Genomic DNA, 16,271 nt, shown 5'->3' on the forward strand with positions numbered 1-16,271 from the left:
CAGTACACTCACGGGCGCCGGTTCTCTATCACGGCAAGCGGTAATCCCGGGCGTTTCGAGTAAGCCGCGGCCTTTTCACAAGACATCCCAGATAGCTACGCCGGACATCGTGTTAGAAACTTCTCCCATGTACGTGTGTTAGGGAGGGAGGCCTTAAACCTCGACAAGCACACGGATATTCAAGCTAAAACTCGATGTTTTGCTTGCCGGGCGTGCGGTACGCCGCCATTTTAACACTGAAGACTGGTGATGTTCTGCCGCGCGGGCGGCTTTTTTCCAACATGCCTCAATTTTTGATAAAAAACTATCATTACCTGGTGAGGTATGACGTTTGTCGAGAGCACTGACGGGGTTAAAGTTTTGGATGTTGTGATTTAGATGAACTAGAAAGGGATTTGTCGGGTTAGCGGCCGATTCCACGGGCCGGCGGGGGTGTTGGAGGGACGTCCCCTATGCCCGATGACCATACCATTTCCGGAGGAGCGCCCCCTAATTGAGGGAGAAACATCCCCTTTCCAAGAGGAGCGCCCCCTTGAAAGTCGAGGAGTGTCCTATTTTCTAGAGGAGTGTGCACATACGCGAGGGATGTCCCCATTCGATTGGTCGGGGTGTTCAGTGTCACTGACGAAGGATAGTGGATTCTATCCGAAACGTCTGACCGTTTCAAAACCATATCCAGTTGCTTGAGTAAGTATTTTTGGCGTATGATAATATCTGTTCTTATAGGATCTAACAATGTACATATATTCTTTTTTGCATGTCCAAGCATATCATAGGATGTCTGTTATATATAATCAGACTTAGGTATAAATTTGTTTGGACATAAAACTGTTTGTAAACTTACGTCCAAGTCCACAGGTTGCATGAGAATAGCGAAGCTGGTCAGGTGGTTACAGCTGCAGGTGGTACAGGTGTCGGTGGACTCTTCCACCTCACACCCCTCAGAACTCCACTGGTTCCTAACCACGTGAAGAAATGTAGCAACACAAAGATCAGTTGAACACATTCACATATACTCGGCATATACACTCGGCACAAAAAGTTTGGAATATCAACTTAAGTATATCATATTTCCGTTATTTATGCATCAATTTCAATGTATTATATATCAATAGAAAGCTTGTGTGATTTTCTTTCCTATGGTATCAAACTTATTATGATTATAAACACATGAAACGAGCACAAGGCCTGCTTACGTGAGTGGGTCACGAAAAAAAAGTGCCCAAATTCCCCTACTTCTGTTCAACACTGTTCGTCCTGTTGATATTGGCGCGTATGTCACTGGTTCAATCAATCCTCTTTTGACCTCACATTTTGTATACGGAACATACAAGGTTTTAGCATACTTGAGTAGAGTTCATCTGCCCTTTCGATAGTTGGATGGCAGAATCAAAGCGTGGATGCGGCAAGGAGAACCGCACGCTGACAAGGCAAGAGTAACTTTCGGCATTTGGTGGTGGAGGCAGCGTCATGGTGTGGGGCGGTATAACCACCATAGGGTAAACAAGACTCGTCATCATTCAAGGGAAATTATTGTGGTGACATATAGGGACACCATCCTCCATCCAGTAGCAACATTCTACCTCTTCAATATTGGACCAAATGCCATTCTGCAAGATTACAACACCAGTCCACACAGAGCAAGGACCATTGGATGCTGGAGCACAGTCTTAGGGTGGAATAGCCTTCCTACGGCTTATGGCTAGCACTCGATTGATCACCTCTTGCCATGGTTCAGATTTTTTGCTTGAATAAAGAGTAATAGTAGCTTTGATTGACATGTCCTGTTTATTCAACTTGCCTTCATTCACAAGTCAATACTGACGGAAGAAAATGAGCAGAATGGTGTGATTGACTTTAGGAGGGTAATTTTGGCACTTTATCTTTAGGACCCCCTGTACGTAAGCGGGCCTAGTCCTCGTTCCATGAATTTACACTCTTAAAATACTCTACTCAGATATGCTAAAAGAAACTTGGATGTTCTGTATACCAAACGTTGGGTGATAAAAGGATTGATTGAATCATTGTCACCCGCGGCCATAACAACGGTTGAACCGGACGATACAGTTTTGAACAGAAACGGGGGAATTTGGGCACTTTTTTTTCGTGACCCACTCACGTTAGCAGGCCTAGTGTATGTTCCATGAGTTAACAATGATAATGAGTTTGATACCATTGGAAAGAAAATCAGACAAGCTTTCTATAGATATATAATATATTGAAATTGATGCAGAAACAACATAAATATGATCAACCGAAGTTGATATTCCAAACTTTTTGTGCTGAGTGTATATAGCGACTTTTACTAGATTCATGCAGTGTTTGCATATGACATAGTTTTGCCTTACCCCTCTATTGCATTGCCACCATCGTTGATAAACACGCACCGTCGGCTGTATGTGTCAGCAGGGATCTGTAGAAACAGACACATAGAGACTCAATGTCCTTCGAAGGTGAGTTTATAGCGAAAGTACTGCCTTGGTATAACTTCTCTCTTAAGTACACTACAGAACTGGCATATATTTGTCATATATTTGTTATATTTGTGTGAAGGATCTACATGTAAATCGACTCCAAGTATATCTTTATACCTTGAATTAAGACTAAACTAGTGTGTGAAAGGTCAAGACTGATCCCATTGGTTGAGACGTTTCCTTACCTCCTCATGTAGAAACTTAATCTTGATTGGTTCGGAAAAGCTCCTTCTGATTGGTGGATATACTGACGAGGACGCTCCTCACAGTCCCATTGATGAAAACACTGGAGAGTATAATGAAAGTTTTAACTTAACCGCAAATTCCTTGACGGAGCAAAATGATAAATATATATGTATAGGCACAGTATGCAATGCTATATAGAAGGCATTGCATATGAAAGGTTAACAGCAAATTGATACATTAACAGGGTGCAATAGAAATTGAACTATAATTCTTTTAATGTTGTACTTTTTGTTGATCCCCGATGGCGATAGTCTGTATCACAAATATACTGTGTATATATAACACAGAACTGTTCTGTAACATTTTCTATCAACAAATGGCAATATGCCATCTTATACCTTGTCTGATTTTCCCCCTGCAGGAGAAATGGAACATCCCGGAATATGATGTTGACCACTTCTGCAGTTTGGTCGTTACCTAGAGGAGCATTTCAAAATCATGTAAGAAAATAACAGTTTTTCCCATGCAATTGCAAGCTTAATATTCACAGAATTGATGTCCCGTGCGTGTTATCCGTTGATTTCATGTCTCAAGTTTTCATGTTTCAAGTAAGAAGCGACTAATTCTTACCTTTCTTAAAGCGACGCCTACGAATGGCTATAAGCAGTTAGAGAAACGCATGGCGGTAAGCATGATATACAAAACATTTTAAAAAATACTAATACTAAATTCAGAACCATTTGGCACTAGTAGATGAAAGAGGCTAATTCTTTCAAAGCATGGAAACTGTCTAAGTTGTGATGAATAGAAATGTTTCGCTGTTAACATACCCCTCTCCAGCACCGGACTCGGCAGGTAGAAAAATGCCGAGCTGTCGTTGGCGACACTGTCTGCGCACCCGGTAAAGTCTGATCCACCAGCACCTGCTGGGTAGTAGAGCCCAGAAAAGTTGGAGGCATCCACCTTCCTAGCCTGGAAATCTGGAGAACATTATATTCCAACATCAAACTTTGATATTAGGCCACACTGGCTAAATTTTATGGATGCATCCTCGAGCGCCTATTCACAGAAAAAAGACAAATGTGTCCACATGTGACCCAATAGCGTCCCTGGTCAATCAGAATTTTATGCTTGCCAGAAGATATGCTCTCCAGAGTAAGGGGGTGCATGGTCAGGGCATGGGGCTACAGCGCTCATTAGTTTTGGGGTCTCCAGAGGATATCATGCTTAAAATCAAATGCCGCTACAGTACCCTAGGAAAACGCTAGGTACACCGTTTTCAAACTTGCCCTTCTTTTCCACAACCGCTACACCATTACCGAAAATTTGTTCCATCCACAATTTCCGAGTTATATGCTATTAATCTTCATATAGACCCATCACCCTGTGGAATAACTAAAACATACTAGCCTTCTTGGCGAATTCGAAGGCAAGTCAGTGTGACCGCTTGGCACATTATTTTTATTGCATATCGTTAGAAAAACATTCAACATTAGACATGTACTTGGCACTTGGCATTTTAATAATGCCAATACACGCATAAAATGCAAGAGGGATATCAGCACAAAAGATGGTAAGGCTCCTTGAAAATCAATGTTATGGCCGTACCGATGCTTGTTTCGTTCGTCTTGAGAAACTCCATTATAGATGAGTTGAGAAACTTGGCGACCTTCCCTCCGAACTCTTCAGTCTTCAGGACCAGTCCAATCACAGGGTCGAAGGTCGTGTCGTCATCAGTGTTGTCATCATCATCATCTTGTGCCACCAGGGGAGTTAGGGTCTCGTTCACCTGGCGGTTACATAGCAACGGTTACTATGTTGTTGTTTACAAATTATCATTGACACAACAAAAACAGCGACTTTCGTAAGGTGTTCTAAAGCTATGTATATACATACAAGTAGATACAAATGAATAATTCACCTGTGTACAGGTATATGAATTGCTCAACATGCTGAGTCTAACGTGCCATTTACAATGTTGGTTCTAAGGTCAAAAGATACCTTGATGTATTCATCTATTTGCACACAGTAGGCCTTATCTTCTCCTAGAAGGTATTTGAATCTATCTAGACGGAATACATTACATGTCATTTTGATTCGCGCCTTTGATATGATGAGATGGGAAAAATACAAGCTCCTTCAATTTATGGATATATATGAAGCCTTCAAATATATCCATGATTGTCACCAATGCATTGCATATGTATTGTAAATTTGATACTTGTGATATCTATGTTTGTGATTATGACGTTTATTTTGCATTCACTTTACGGCAGTAACGCTTCAAATTGTACGGTTTAGCAAATCTATCGTTATAAAGTTGCAGGTATGTGTTACAGTGATACTTGCTGTGGAAACGTAGCGTTACGTAATGTTTGTGCCATGAACGTTCGCTTTTTGTTAACGTTGTAGAATTACCTGGTCAAAATTGCGGATGTTGTCCCATAAGTCCTTGTTATTCTTGTGCAGCAGTCGTCCGATTGCTCCGATGTATAACTGTGGGAAATATCAGTACTGATAAGCTACGAGGGAAAACGAAAGAAAACAATAATCTTAGCCATACAAATACGTCAAACCTAAACAAACAAAGGCATACGGCGTCGGTGTCACGTAACAGCTTTCAATGATAAAATCACTGGGCCATATGGTGACAAGGGAATCCAAAAGCCGCTACCAGGCCTTCCTACGGGGAAACGGAGAGTAGGATTCGGCGAATACTACTGATGTTGTCAGAAAGAGGAAAAAAACAATAGTTTTGTAATCATCCACGGCGTGCGGCATTGCAACTTCGATTACACACGTCACACCTCAGAGGTCAATCTAGGTCAGGGAACCGCTTTACATTCAAGTCGTACGGATACTCGGAAATGAGGCTCGTATTTTCCCAGAAGTATCGTAGAGTGGAATTTGTTATCACCAAGCACAGTAGGGGCATCTTCTCTGGATAGCTTTAAAGAACGCTTGCAGATAGATGTGCTAAAGTAAGGTGTGACAGGTTGTTCGGTGTAATATAACCAGCTGCTGCCGCGCCGCGTGCCTGCGAAGCTGGTGTGTTACGCCGAACGGCGGTTATACCGGTGTGACAGCGATCTCGCCCCCCCAGCGATCTCGCCCCCCCCGGGGGGCGAGATCACTAGCGTTTTCGCCCCCCTTTAGCGTTTTCGCCCCCCCCCCCGAACATTACTAGTATTCCTCGGAGGGGTCTTAAGAGTAGCTGGTTACTACATATTAGGTGCGCTACCTGGTACTATACTGCACCTGGGAGTAACATAGTTGGTGTGTTACCTGGTACCTATATGGCACCTTATTACCGTAAGATGTCATACCTTGTTCGGTGCAAACACATTTTTTTTTGCAGCTGACATGGCAGAGGTGGCATAGAAAACAATGCTATTGTGAACGTATAAATCAACACCGTCTATGGTACAGAATACGTCAGCTATATGTTTTCAATTTGTCACAGTATTTTCTTTCTTGTGCAGAAAACATTTCCAAAACTAAGAAAAACACAAGTGAGTAATAGTTTCTCATTATAAACACTATCTACGCACAAGTTCATATACCTGTTGCTAAATGCTACAAAAAACTGGTAAAGTACCAGTCTTAAGAAACACGGGTAAAACACCAGTTCCTAAATACTTAAAAAACAGTCATATTGGAGGTGAAGATATCCATAGGGTAGGTGCATATGACGTACCAGTTTCTAAATACTAGAAAAACAGTCATATTGAAGGTGAAGATACCCCTTGGCCAGGTGCATACACCAAAATGTGCATTATTCTAATGAATACCTTATTTGCATAATCAATAAAGACAAGACATAGTTCTTTTGTGGTCAATTCATAATAGAGACTTCATATTGGAGATATATAGGTTGCTCGAGGACAGGTGAATACAATGAAATATATCTCATGACGAGACTCAGGTACATGCAATACAGGGAATACAAGGGACCCAACCCTCCTTGTCTGAAACAAGTTCAACTATCTTATTGCCATGTACTTACGTTAATATTGATACTATGGATGGAGTTATGTATCAAACTCGTGTACTTATATCATTCTGAAACTGCATTGTGTGATTTATACAAATCAACTTCTAAAATATCATGTAAACCCGTTTTTTTGGGGGGGGGGGGGGCGAAATCCCTAAAGGGGGGCGAGGTAGGGGGGCGAAATCACTAACCGGGGAGGGCGAAATCGCTAGTGATTTCGCCCCGGGGGGGCGAGATCGCTAGTGATTTCGCCCCCGGGGGGGCGAGATCACGGGGGGGCGAGAACGCTGTCACACCGGCTATATAGATACAGATACAGACCAAAACACAATCGTCACCAAAGACACACCACTTACTACGCTCTTCATCCATGTTAGCATTTAATGTCATTTCGCAGTAAGTAATGAGAAATGTAAACTCAAACCTAAACCCTTTCGTCGTTACTTTTTGTCACGCACTATATACCACTGGGGTGTCTACCGTTAATATATCAATCTTGCATAGACTAGGGCTCCAGTACTTGCCCACACAAAGTCCGCAGCATCCTGTACTCCGGTATCCGTGAACCCCAGGGGGTCCCAGTCACACAGTTTCGTCACAGCCCTCCGAGCCACCTTCACTTCTCCGTCGTACAGAATCCTGTCCGGGTCCAGACTGTTCCTCAGGCGGCCTACTACCTCAATAGCCGGGCCGATACCCCTCGGTCCGTCCGCTAACTGTTGGGGACAGACGAAGTAAGACATCATAACAGTGAAAAACATTTTTTGTGCAAGCGTTGCCTAAACATATAAATACATATAACGTTATGTTGCTAAAATGCTTTACAACATAGTACTTTCAAACAGACAATACATGTTGTAACATTAACTCTTATAAAACGTATAACTCCACCGGGTTTCATAATAACAGTTTAACACCACATAAATATCTAAAAAAAATACACGGATTTTAAGTGATGTAAAGAGTTGTACCAACGCAGCATTAGTATAATTCTGCGGTATATACACTTCAGAACATCTTTTATTAAGACAATCTTCAAAAAGTCTACGATATTTTTTTCATTTGGTGGTATCATGGCACCCGGTGTAATTATGAGAGTTGATCCTATAACAGATAACTTCTTACGTCTATTGACGTAAATAAGTGTAGCGTTCAAAGCTATCATTGTGGAACGGGACTCAACATTTACTACCGACACAGAACTCACTTGATTATCGACTTGTTTCAGCTCGTCAGACACGCAGTTGTCCGCTACTCTAGACCACAGTCCGGATGGGCGACAGTACCGCCCGATTTGCCCTTATTAGTAAACGAGAAGAGAGAAAACAGTATGTCACATATTTCAGATAAAGCAGAACTTCATTAATAGAAGATGAAGTTCACTTCATTGTTGATTGTAGATAGAAATACGCTATTTAGTAATGTAGAAAGTAGATAACCTCACTTTAGACATATGAATTTATATTCCTCATTTTGACAAACCGACTATTGCTAAACCCAGTCCTACTACATTTTCACTAATACCAAGAAGCAAAAAGAAGCCGAACTTCTGTGTTAGACTTAATTGATCTGTGATACTTTCATATGCATGATTTGTCTTTGTTGTGACCTGTATACTTAGCTCGGTTGGGCAAAATGTACAGTAACGGTCTTCATTCATTCATTCATTTATATTTTACAAATAGGTTCAAACATTGAAACAAGACGTTAATCCAATACCTTCATATCCATCTGGGCAGTCCACGTAGATTGCGTCTCCGACCGGAGTCTCTGGCCAGGGGAACCCAAACTTGGACTCTTCCTCTGGACACGGATTTGCCCGAGTGTTACCCTGGCCAAACTCTATCGGCAACGGCAGGCCATTTAACGGGGCAGGGCTGCCGTTAGCCGACGTAGACTGCTGTGCGTTTGGAAGAGAAGACGACCCAGGTGGTTCCATGGTGTTTTGTGAGGATGGGGACGATGAAGGCCCGTTGGCGGGAGGAGACCCGCCTGTCGCCGAAGAGGAGTCGTTGGACGACCCGCCGCCACCTGACGAGGACGAAGACGAAGATCCACCGCCGGATGATTGAGAACCGCCGCCCGATGAAGAAGCAGACGACTGGTTGGAATTGCCTCCCGCTGAACCTGCATTTGGCATTTCAGAAGTGCCGCCTTTAAGGGGCAAACACAAGTTTCAGGTACAAAGCGAGGGGGTAAAAATGGCCAAAATTATAATTTCTGTTACACTTTTCGTCAAGAAAGTACCCAAATGAAAGCATATGGTTGACTGTTTTGACTTCAAAGAGAGGTAGATAACAGCACCTTATAGAATAGCTTCTTCTCAATTTAACGTGTTTAAACTAGTTCGACGCTAGCTAGAAAGTCAGACTTTTAGACATAAGAAATTACCAAGGAATTCACATCACCCCCTATAGTTAAAACTCACCTGGAATAACGGTCTGCGTCCCTGCCAAGTTAACTGCTGATAAGAGATATATTACAAGCACGACAATGCTCTGAACTTGACACATTTTGAAGACACTATTCAAATGACATTTGTCATATCGACTGCCACTGCCCTAACTAAATTTGCACACCAGTTGAAAACTACGCTGACTTTTTGTGGGTTTACGTTTAGATGTTTTAGCTGTTGCCATGTAACAGATTTTTGAAGGAATAGAAAATGGCTATGTGAATACAACAGGTGCATTGTCCAATGGCTTGTTTAATGGGGTTGACTGGTATCAAATATCTTCATTAATGGTACTTAATACGGATGTTAATGTATATTACTACGTTGACAAAGGAGAAAAATAAGGCACCACTCTAAATTTTTATCATGCTTGAATATTACCAATAATAACTTCATAATAAACATGGAGAAAATATGAATAGTTGTTTGGATATAGATTTGTGCCAGAGTCACTTCAAATGAATAAACGGTGATATAGAATTGCAAAGGTAACAAAGCTCGTATTGTGTAGGGAAGTTTTCATAGACATATGTTTTGCACGGAAAAGGGTTTTGGCTATACAAACATGTCAATATGCGAACTGATTTTGTGTTATTAGACTTGGATAAATGGATGAAATATGTATACACCATGATGCACGTGACGCCACATACAAAAGAAGCATTAGGTCTTTGTTTTGCAGTGCGTCTACGTCATATAGGCAAGGGCCGACAACACTCTGAATTGATAAAACTAACAAAGTGAAAGTGTTTTTGTCAGTTCAGTTGGGCCATTCGACTGGAGAAGTTATAGTTGGCAAACTAAGATCATAAAAACAGACACTCACGCAAAAATATATACAGGGATACAGACAGACACACAAAGACAGACAGACAGACACACATACACGCACGCTCGCACACACAGTCACACGATCACACAGGCACGCGCGCACACACACAGAAAGAGCGAGACAGAGAGACAGAGACAAAGAGAGACAGACAGACAGACACAAAGACAGACAGGCAGACAGACAGACAGACAGCTACAGAGAGAGACATACGAGGGGCATTCAATAAGTAATGCCCCTGTCCCACTTCCAGTTGTCTGATCTAGATGAAATTTTGCATGTGTAATGAGTCATATCTCTATGGGTTATGTTGCAAAAGACAGCTCTGAACTAATTGTGGTTACTGATTTACTGGTGTTTGAACTGAGTCAGGTGTGAAATGGACCAGGTGTGAAATGGAGCAAGTTGAGTGTCGCGCAGTGATCCGGTTTTTGTATTTGAAAGGACGCACACCAAAGGGGACTTTTGATGAAATGAAAAAAACTTATGGTGATGATGCCCCATCATATGACCTTGTAAAACGCTGGCATCCTGAATTCAAGCAAGACCGGAAGTCTGTGGAAACAGCTCCCAGACCTGGTCGTCCGTCTTCTGCCATTGATGAGGCATCTGTCGGAGGACCAACCTGGGATGTCCTACAAGAACGGTGTCCAGAGCTACATCAAATGATGGGAGAAATGCAAAACTCTGGGTGGTTCCTATGAAGAGGAAGACTAATAACTGTGCCAAGTTTCATTAATCTCCTGCTATGGGAAATGGGTCAGGGACATTACTTATTGAATGCCCCTCGTAGCAGTCTGAGAGCTAACACATGTTGTGACGACATCTCTGTAATAGCCTAAGACTGATGGAGTCAATTTTGTCATTTTGTGATAACATTTGCTGTGCACATTACATTGACATTGACTTCATATATTCTAGCCACACATGCCCTACGCTGTGTATCTAAAGCTTTAGTTTGACATTGATGATAATCTATAATTCATGGAGAATATTTGAAGGCAACACTCCTTCATCCCGGTGAGATTACTTTTAATTCACTCCCAATTCAACGTCTTTTCGCCAGTGTGTACTGAGCGTAAATAAACGTGAAAAAGAAACATGAACATGATATGATCTAAGCAGTCAACCCCAATGTAGAAGAATAATTTCCACGTGATTCAGTCAGGCAAGTAAAATGTCATGAACAAAGAACATATTATGATAGATGTACGTGCTATTGGTAACAACTTACCTAGAGTATGGAAAGGTTTTGGATCACCTGGGCACATGGCTGGTACACCGTTACCATGTCCTACGCAAGGTTGCCCTACAAGATAGAATATAAAGTGAACGTTTGAAATTGATAACTTCATAAGTCATCGTTGCCTTATGAAACACGTCATCATCCGCAATTGATATTTTGAACACAATGCTTTGCAAAAAGTTCAAAATCACCGATCAAAAAATTCAAAAATAATTTGCAAAGGTACGTTGACGACGTTTAAAAAGAAAGGCACTGCTATAGATTAATATTATCGGCTTGCAGCATCATATTTGTCTCAGATGTTCAATTAATTATTCACAGGCATAAAAGACTTCATAGATGTTAGTAGATAAAAAGGTACTAGGGTAGAAAACATTAGTTCATTTGTCTCTCTATGTTTAGTAGATGAAAAAGTACTAGAGTAGAAAACATTAGTTCATTTGTCTCTCTATGTTTAGTAGATGAAAAAGTACTAGGGTAGAAAAACATGAGTTCATTTGTCTCTCATACATATAGTTTGATAAACGTTAAGTATACTCCAAAAAAGCAGTTACTCAAGCAACTGGATATGATTTTGGAGTTGAGTATAATCCTAACCGCTAGAAATGGCAATCGCACTGCTGTTTTTATTACGGTTAAAGTTAAGAATTGCATAAAGTAACATAGTCTAAACCCAAACAATCCCTTCCCCTCAGTAATGCCTAACACTACCGCTCCCTTGGTACTGAAATGCTATCACAAGCACATGCATTTGCCGTCTGCAATGAAAGAAAAGTAAGAAAGAGCACCTACATGGCATCCTCTCGGCTCTTGGTTTCAGAGCTAACAGATACAGCATTATCCAAGACAAGACAGCTCGTAACATGTTGTGCGTCTTCAAGCTGACATGCTCTATACCATTTCTAGCTAGAATGTTCCCGACTGATGAAAAGCTGTGTTGTACCTGTAGACATAGCCAGTAAGACCATAAACTATCGCTTACCTGTTTCATGTTGCGGGCATTCTGATTGTAATCCCGTCATTGCTTAGCGTCTCATGTATTTTGTAATTAGAATGTCATTGGTGGCGTTTTATGTTTCCTATCAAATGTGATGGATTACATTTGTGCTTCGCACGTGGAAATATTTGTCATGGAGAGCACGGAGTTGCGTTGGGTCATGTAAGGGCGACAAAAATACATGGCCAATACAGCTAGTACGACGGTTTCTAATTCGGCTTTCATCAGTTCTGAGGCTTAAATACTGCTAAGAATACTTTTTATGGACTAACACTTGTCCTGCTAAGCCCGTTTATATACAGGATTCACATACTAGCATTTAACCCTTGCCATGCTGAGCTGTATTGTCATGAGTTAGGGGTTTTTCACATGTAAAAGTTGCAGACCACTGAAATTGGCCATCGAATGGGGAGGGGGGGGGTTAAATCAGCAGTAGCAGCACAGAACAGGTCAAGTTGTACTTATCTGATGAAGCCATCAGCTCTGGGAGGTTAAATTGGCCAAAAAATAACCAACAGGACAGGGGTGCTAATACTATCAACCCTACTACCTGTACCTGTTATATGCATTGTAAAACACTAGTACTTGGAGACCGTTCTAAACGAAAAGGTTTCAGTCTTGTCCTTGCCTTACGCGTCCTTCTACATCTTAGACTAACTGCGTTCAAAATTTAGGTCAAACGTCATACTAAGTACGTTTGATTTATGTCTTTCTGTATCACAGTTTGTCATAAATGTTTGTATCTCCGTGAAAGGATCCTGATTAAATACGACACCTTGACGCAGGTAGGTTTGCGTCATTAGGTGTTGTGTTTACATGTTGGCTGAATGACGGGACGCAATATATGATATCAAAACGTTTACAGTCAATAAAATCTACGCCATAGCTCGGTCGGTAATGAATTACTTTGCCTACGGAGCCATAAATATATGCTAGTTAAGCGCATACATACTGTAATTGTCTTGAGGCTTCATAAAACTTAAGTATGATATTCAAAGTTTCGTATGGCTTATGAAATTTCGATATGAATATCGATATTGAGCTAATAACAATACTCGATCTTTCTAGTTACTATTTCTTGTACTAGTATTGACTGTTCTGCCCATGCAATTGATTCCAGCGACGCCGAGGAAGAGTGATGGATGTCACTCAAAACGTCCTAAAGTAATGTCCGTATCTTATCCAGTTGTAGAGATTGATTTGTCTTTACATGCTGTTTACCTGTATGTCTAACCTTCATTAACGTCCATTGTTAAACGCTATGTCGCTTAAGAAAGTGTAACAATACCACCATTGCTGATACAAATATGATATTATTGACTAACGAATCAACCTCTTTTGTGAAAATTCATCTTTAATGAGTTTCAAAGATGCGAAGCGTGCCTCTGTGATCAAGAAAAGTAAGCTATTATTTCCTCTTATTGGTTGCTTGTTTCAACATATAAAGCTTACATAAGACGTTATAAAACATTATCATCGATATATTATTTTCAAGTACAAAGCTGTCGAATTACATTACTGTTAATAAAGTGATAAATCATACAATGTTTTACGCACTATGCAACATGAAATGTTATACAAGCGCAAGCATCTAATCAACGGTTGATGTGATATTGTGCAACAAAATTCTATATTTACAAGTGTAATATTTTGGCAACAAGCAAAACCTGGATCTATACGCAAACTGAGTTGTGAAAAAATCATTCAATACAGTAAGCAAAGCTTTAAATTTGTTCTCGATGTATGACGGTGACGAAATTTGACTCAAACCTAAAATCATCATCTAGAGAGCCCTTTAAAATGAACTTCACTCTGCAATATTCAGTGAACCACAATCGTATGGCAGTGAAACTAACTATTACATTAATGAAACTATGGTAACAACAGAATACCTATTGTTCACACTTTCCACAAATTAATCTCCGGAATCAGACAAGTGATATTTGCAGTCGGGTCATTCCATGGGATTTATGCATATGATAAGCGCTATTTTTAGATTATAAATAATTAATAGTTATAACAAATGTGTATGTCACGCCCAACAGTGACACGAAATAATCGACCATAATGTTGAATGGCAAAATACAATAATCTACAAGAACACGTTAGCAGTCTGAAAAGTATTAATTTGTAAATTTGTTATTTCTATCTTAGTCCTAGACTGTTATGTACAGAATATATGAAGTCTTTTATTGCAGAGTTTGAGAATCATTTAGTTGCAGTTTCATAGTGATAATTTGTAGTATTTTTTGCACAGGTGTCACCAATCTTCAAGTCGAACATTTTGTCAAGTGATCTAGAAAATATCTACAGTGATCCCTTGTCTTCTTATATACAATTAAAAAATTGTAGATTGTGGATATGATCCCAGAACACAATGAATCTGTCACTTTCAAACTGGGGTTTTATGTGAACACAGATAAATTTTCGACAAACACAATTGAATTTTTATGGTTGTGACCTGTATAATACAAATTATGATAGTTTCCGCTATACGTTATCGGACCCAAAAATAACATTCAACTCCGCACTGTTTTTCTCATAGTAGGACACTAGTACATGTCTGGTCTCTCTCATCGATGTATTTTTGTCTGTTAGCACATTCCAAAGTGTAGCGCCAGTTCACATTTATCCGTGAAGTAACCTATATACGTTGTTTGTGAAAACATTGCATTTAAGGGGACCAAGTAGATGGGCGGTTTGTTTCAAACTGCAATATTTTGAAAAATTACAATTCAAAACCACCGTCCGTTGGCTTGATATCCCTAAATACCCTTCCACACGGATAAACATAAACTAGCGCTGTCGGACCTAAAAAAATTATTCCACTCCGAAATGTTTTTTCTTTAAATCATAGTAGGGTACTGAGAACTCTCGAGCTCACTGACGCATGTTTTTCAGTTTATAGCACATTCCTTGGTGTCCATCCATACAGTACTACCGGTCAGTGACTGTCTGGTCAGCCGTGGAAGAACCTCTCCACCCGGTAGCCGCTGGAGGATGACCCCCTGGGGAACCGGTGATGGTCCACTTCCTTCATGTACCGCGGCTTCTCATGGATAACCCGTGTGGAAAACTCCAGGTACGACACCTGGACAGCATATTAGAAAGAACCTTGTAAGAAACTTTGTTAAAGATCACAAACCACCACATGCAGAGGAAGAAAACAATATGTTTCACACCATGAATTATTATGATAGTTTGTTACAAATTTTCAATAGATCAAAAACATACTAGCAAATGATTTACAAAATGCTAGCCTCCATAGCAGGCTCTCTGAGCCTTTTTCGTCTTTTTTGGCTCATTTCTTTTTGTACTGGGTCGATTCTACCCCCTAACATCTACTTGATGAGCACAATTTCTAAGCAGATATTGGGAGGCAGAACCGTGCCATTTCCTTTAATAGCTACCCGTTTTTCTAGCTGCTAAGGAAGCAGTTTGCAACTGAAGCGGCTAGTATTTGATTATTCATGTGTATATAAAATAAAAACGTCACGATTTTGCCTCCAAATATCTGCTTAAAATCTAGAAATCTTCTACTCTCCAAGCAGCTGTTAGGAACTCCGAGATGTCGGAATGAAAATAATGAGTTAGAGGTGGGCTATCTCATTAATTCATTAGTAGAAAAGATTATTAATAAGATCAAGAAGCACAAACAAGTGAACACAACTTTTTGAAATATCACGTTTTTTGTCTTGAATTTCTTTTCAGTATTAGATAGATTATTAGTATTAGACAAATAATCAAGTCGGAATATCAGATTAAACAAAACGGTAGTCAAGCCATATGACCTTGGCGCGTATGTTGTGCCTCATCTCGCCTGTTTTCTTCCACAGGTCGGTGACGAAGGCCCATTTGTCGTTCCTGTGCGCGCTACTGACGCGGAAGGAGGCGCCTGTGATGGTGAAGGCACCCCTGATCCCCTGTCCTCTCAGATAGTCCTTATAGAAATCCTTCATCGCGCTTGTGAAGCTGACCTGAGAAGGACGTTAGTGGAAGAAATGTGATATTTAACGTAACTATACCATAGCATTCAGACTGTTTAGAGCACCCCTGATCCCCTGTCCTCTCAGGTAGTCCTTATACCCCC

General features: G+C 40.6%; 3 protein-coding genes across 3 annotated transcripts in view; all 3 read right to left on the reverse strand.

The window, feature by feature from the left end:
* Positions 1-2,431, reverse strand: part of LOC118420059 (adhesion G-protein coupled receptor D1-like) — an 8,749-nt gene extending 6,318 nt beyond the window's left edge. The window contains exons 1-2 of the mRNA XM_035826765.1: positions 2,349-2,431; positions 845-959 (exon numbers count right to left, since the gene is read on the reverse strand). Of these exons, the coding sequence (XP_035682658.1) occupies positions 845-959; positions 2,349-2,431 (198 nt within the window). The remainder of the gene's footprint in view (positions 1-844; positions 960-2,348) is intronic.
* A 1,196-nt stretch (positions 2,432-3,627) lies between these two features.
* Positions 3,628-8,794, reverse strand: LOC118420060 (corneodesmosin-like). Its single transcript, XM_035826766.1, has 6 exons — positions 8,374-8,794; positions 7,862-7,953; positions 7,179-7,370; positions 5,079-5,156; positions 4,269-4,449; positions 3,628-3,632 (listed from the first exon to the last, which is right to left on the reverse strand). The coding sequence occupies exons 1-6, from the start codon at positions 8,792-8,794 to the stop codon at positions 3,628-3,630; spliced, it is 969 nt and encodes a 322-aa protein (XP_035682659.1).
* Positions 8,795-13,960: 5,166 nt separating this feature from the next.
* Positions 13,961-16,271, reverse strand: part of LOC118419975 — a 7,693-nt gene continuing 5,382 nt past the window's right edge. Inside the window, exons 5-6 of the mRNA XM_035826679.1 lie at positions 15,973-16,158; positions 13,961-15,272 (exon numbers count right to left, since the gene is read on the reverse strand). Of these exons, the coding sequence (XP_035682572.1) occupies positions 15,141-15,272; positions 15,973-16,158 (318 nt within the window). The 3' untranslated portion in view covers positions 13,961-15,140. The remainder of the gene's footprint in view (positions 15,273-15,972; positions 16,159-16,271) is intronic.

Source organism: Branchiostoma floridae, chromosome 7, assembly GCF_000003815.2.
Source record: "Branchiostoma floridae strain S238N-H82 chromosome 7, Bfl_VNyyK, whole genome shotgun sequence".
In the NCBI taxonomy this organism is placed as follows: domain Eukaryota; kingdom Metazoa; phylum Chordata; class Leptocardii; order Amphioxiformes; family Branchiostomatidae; genus Branchiostoma; species Branchiostoma floridae.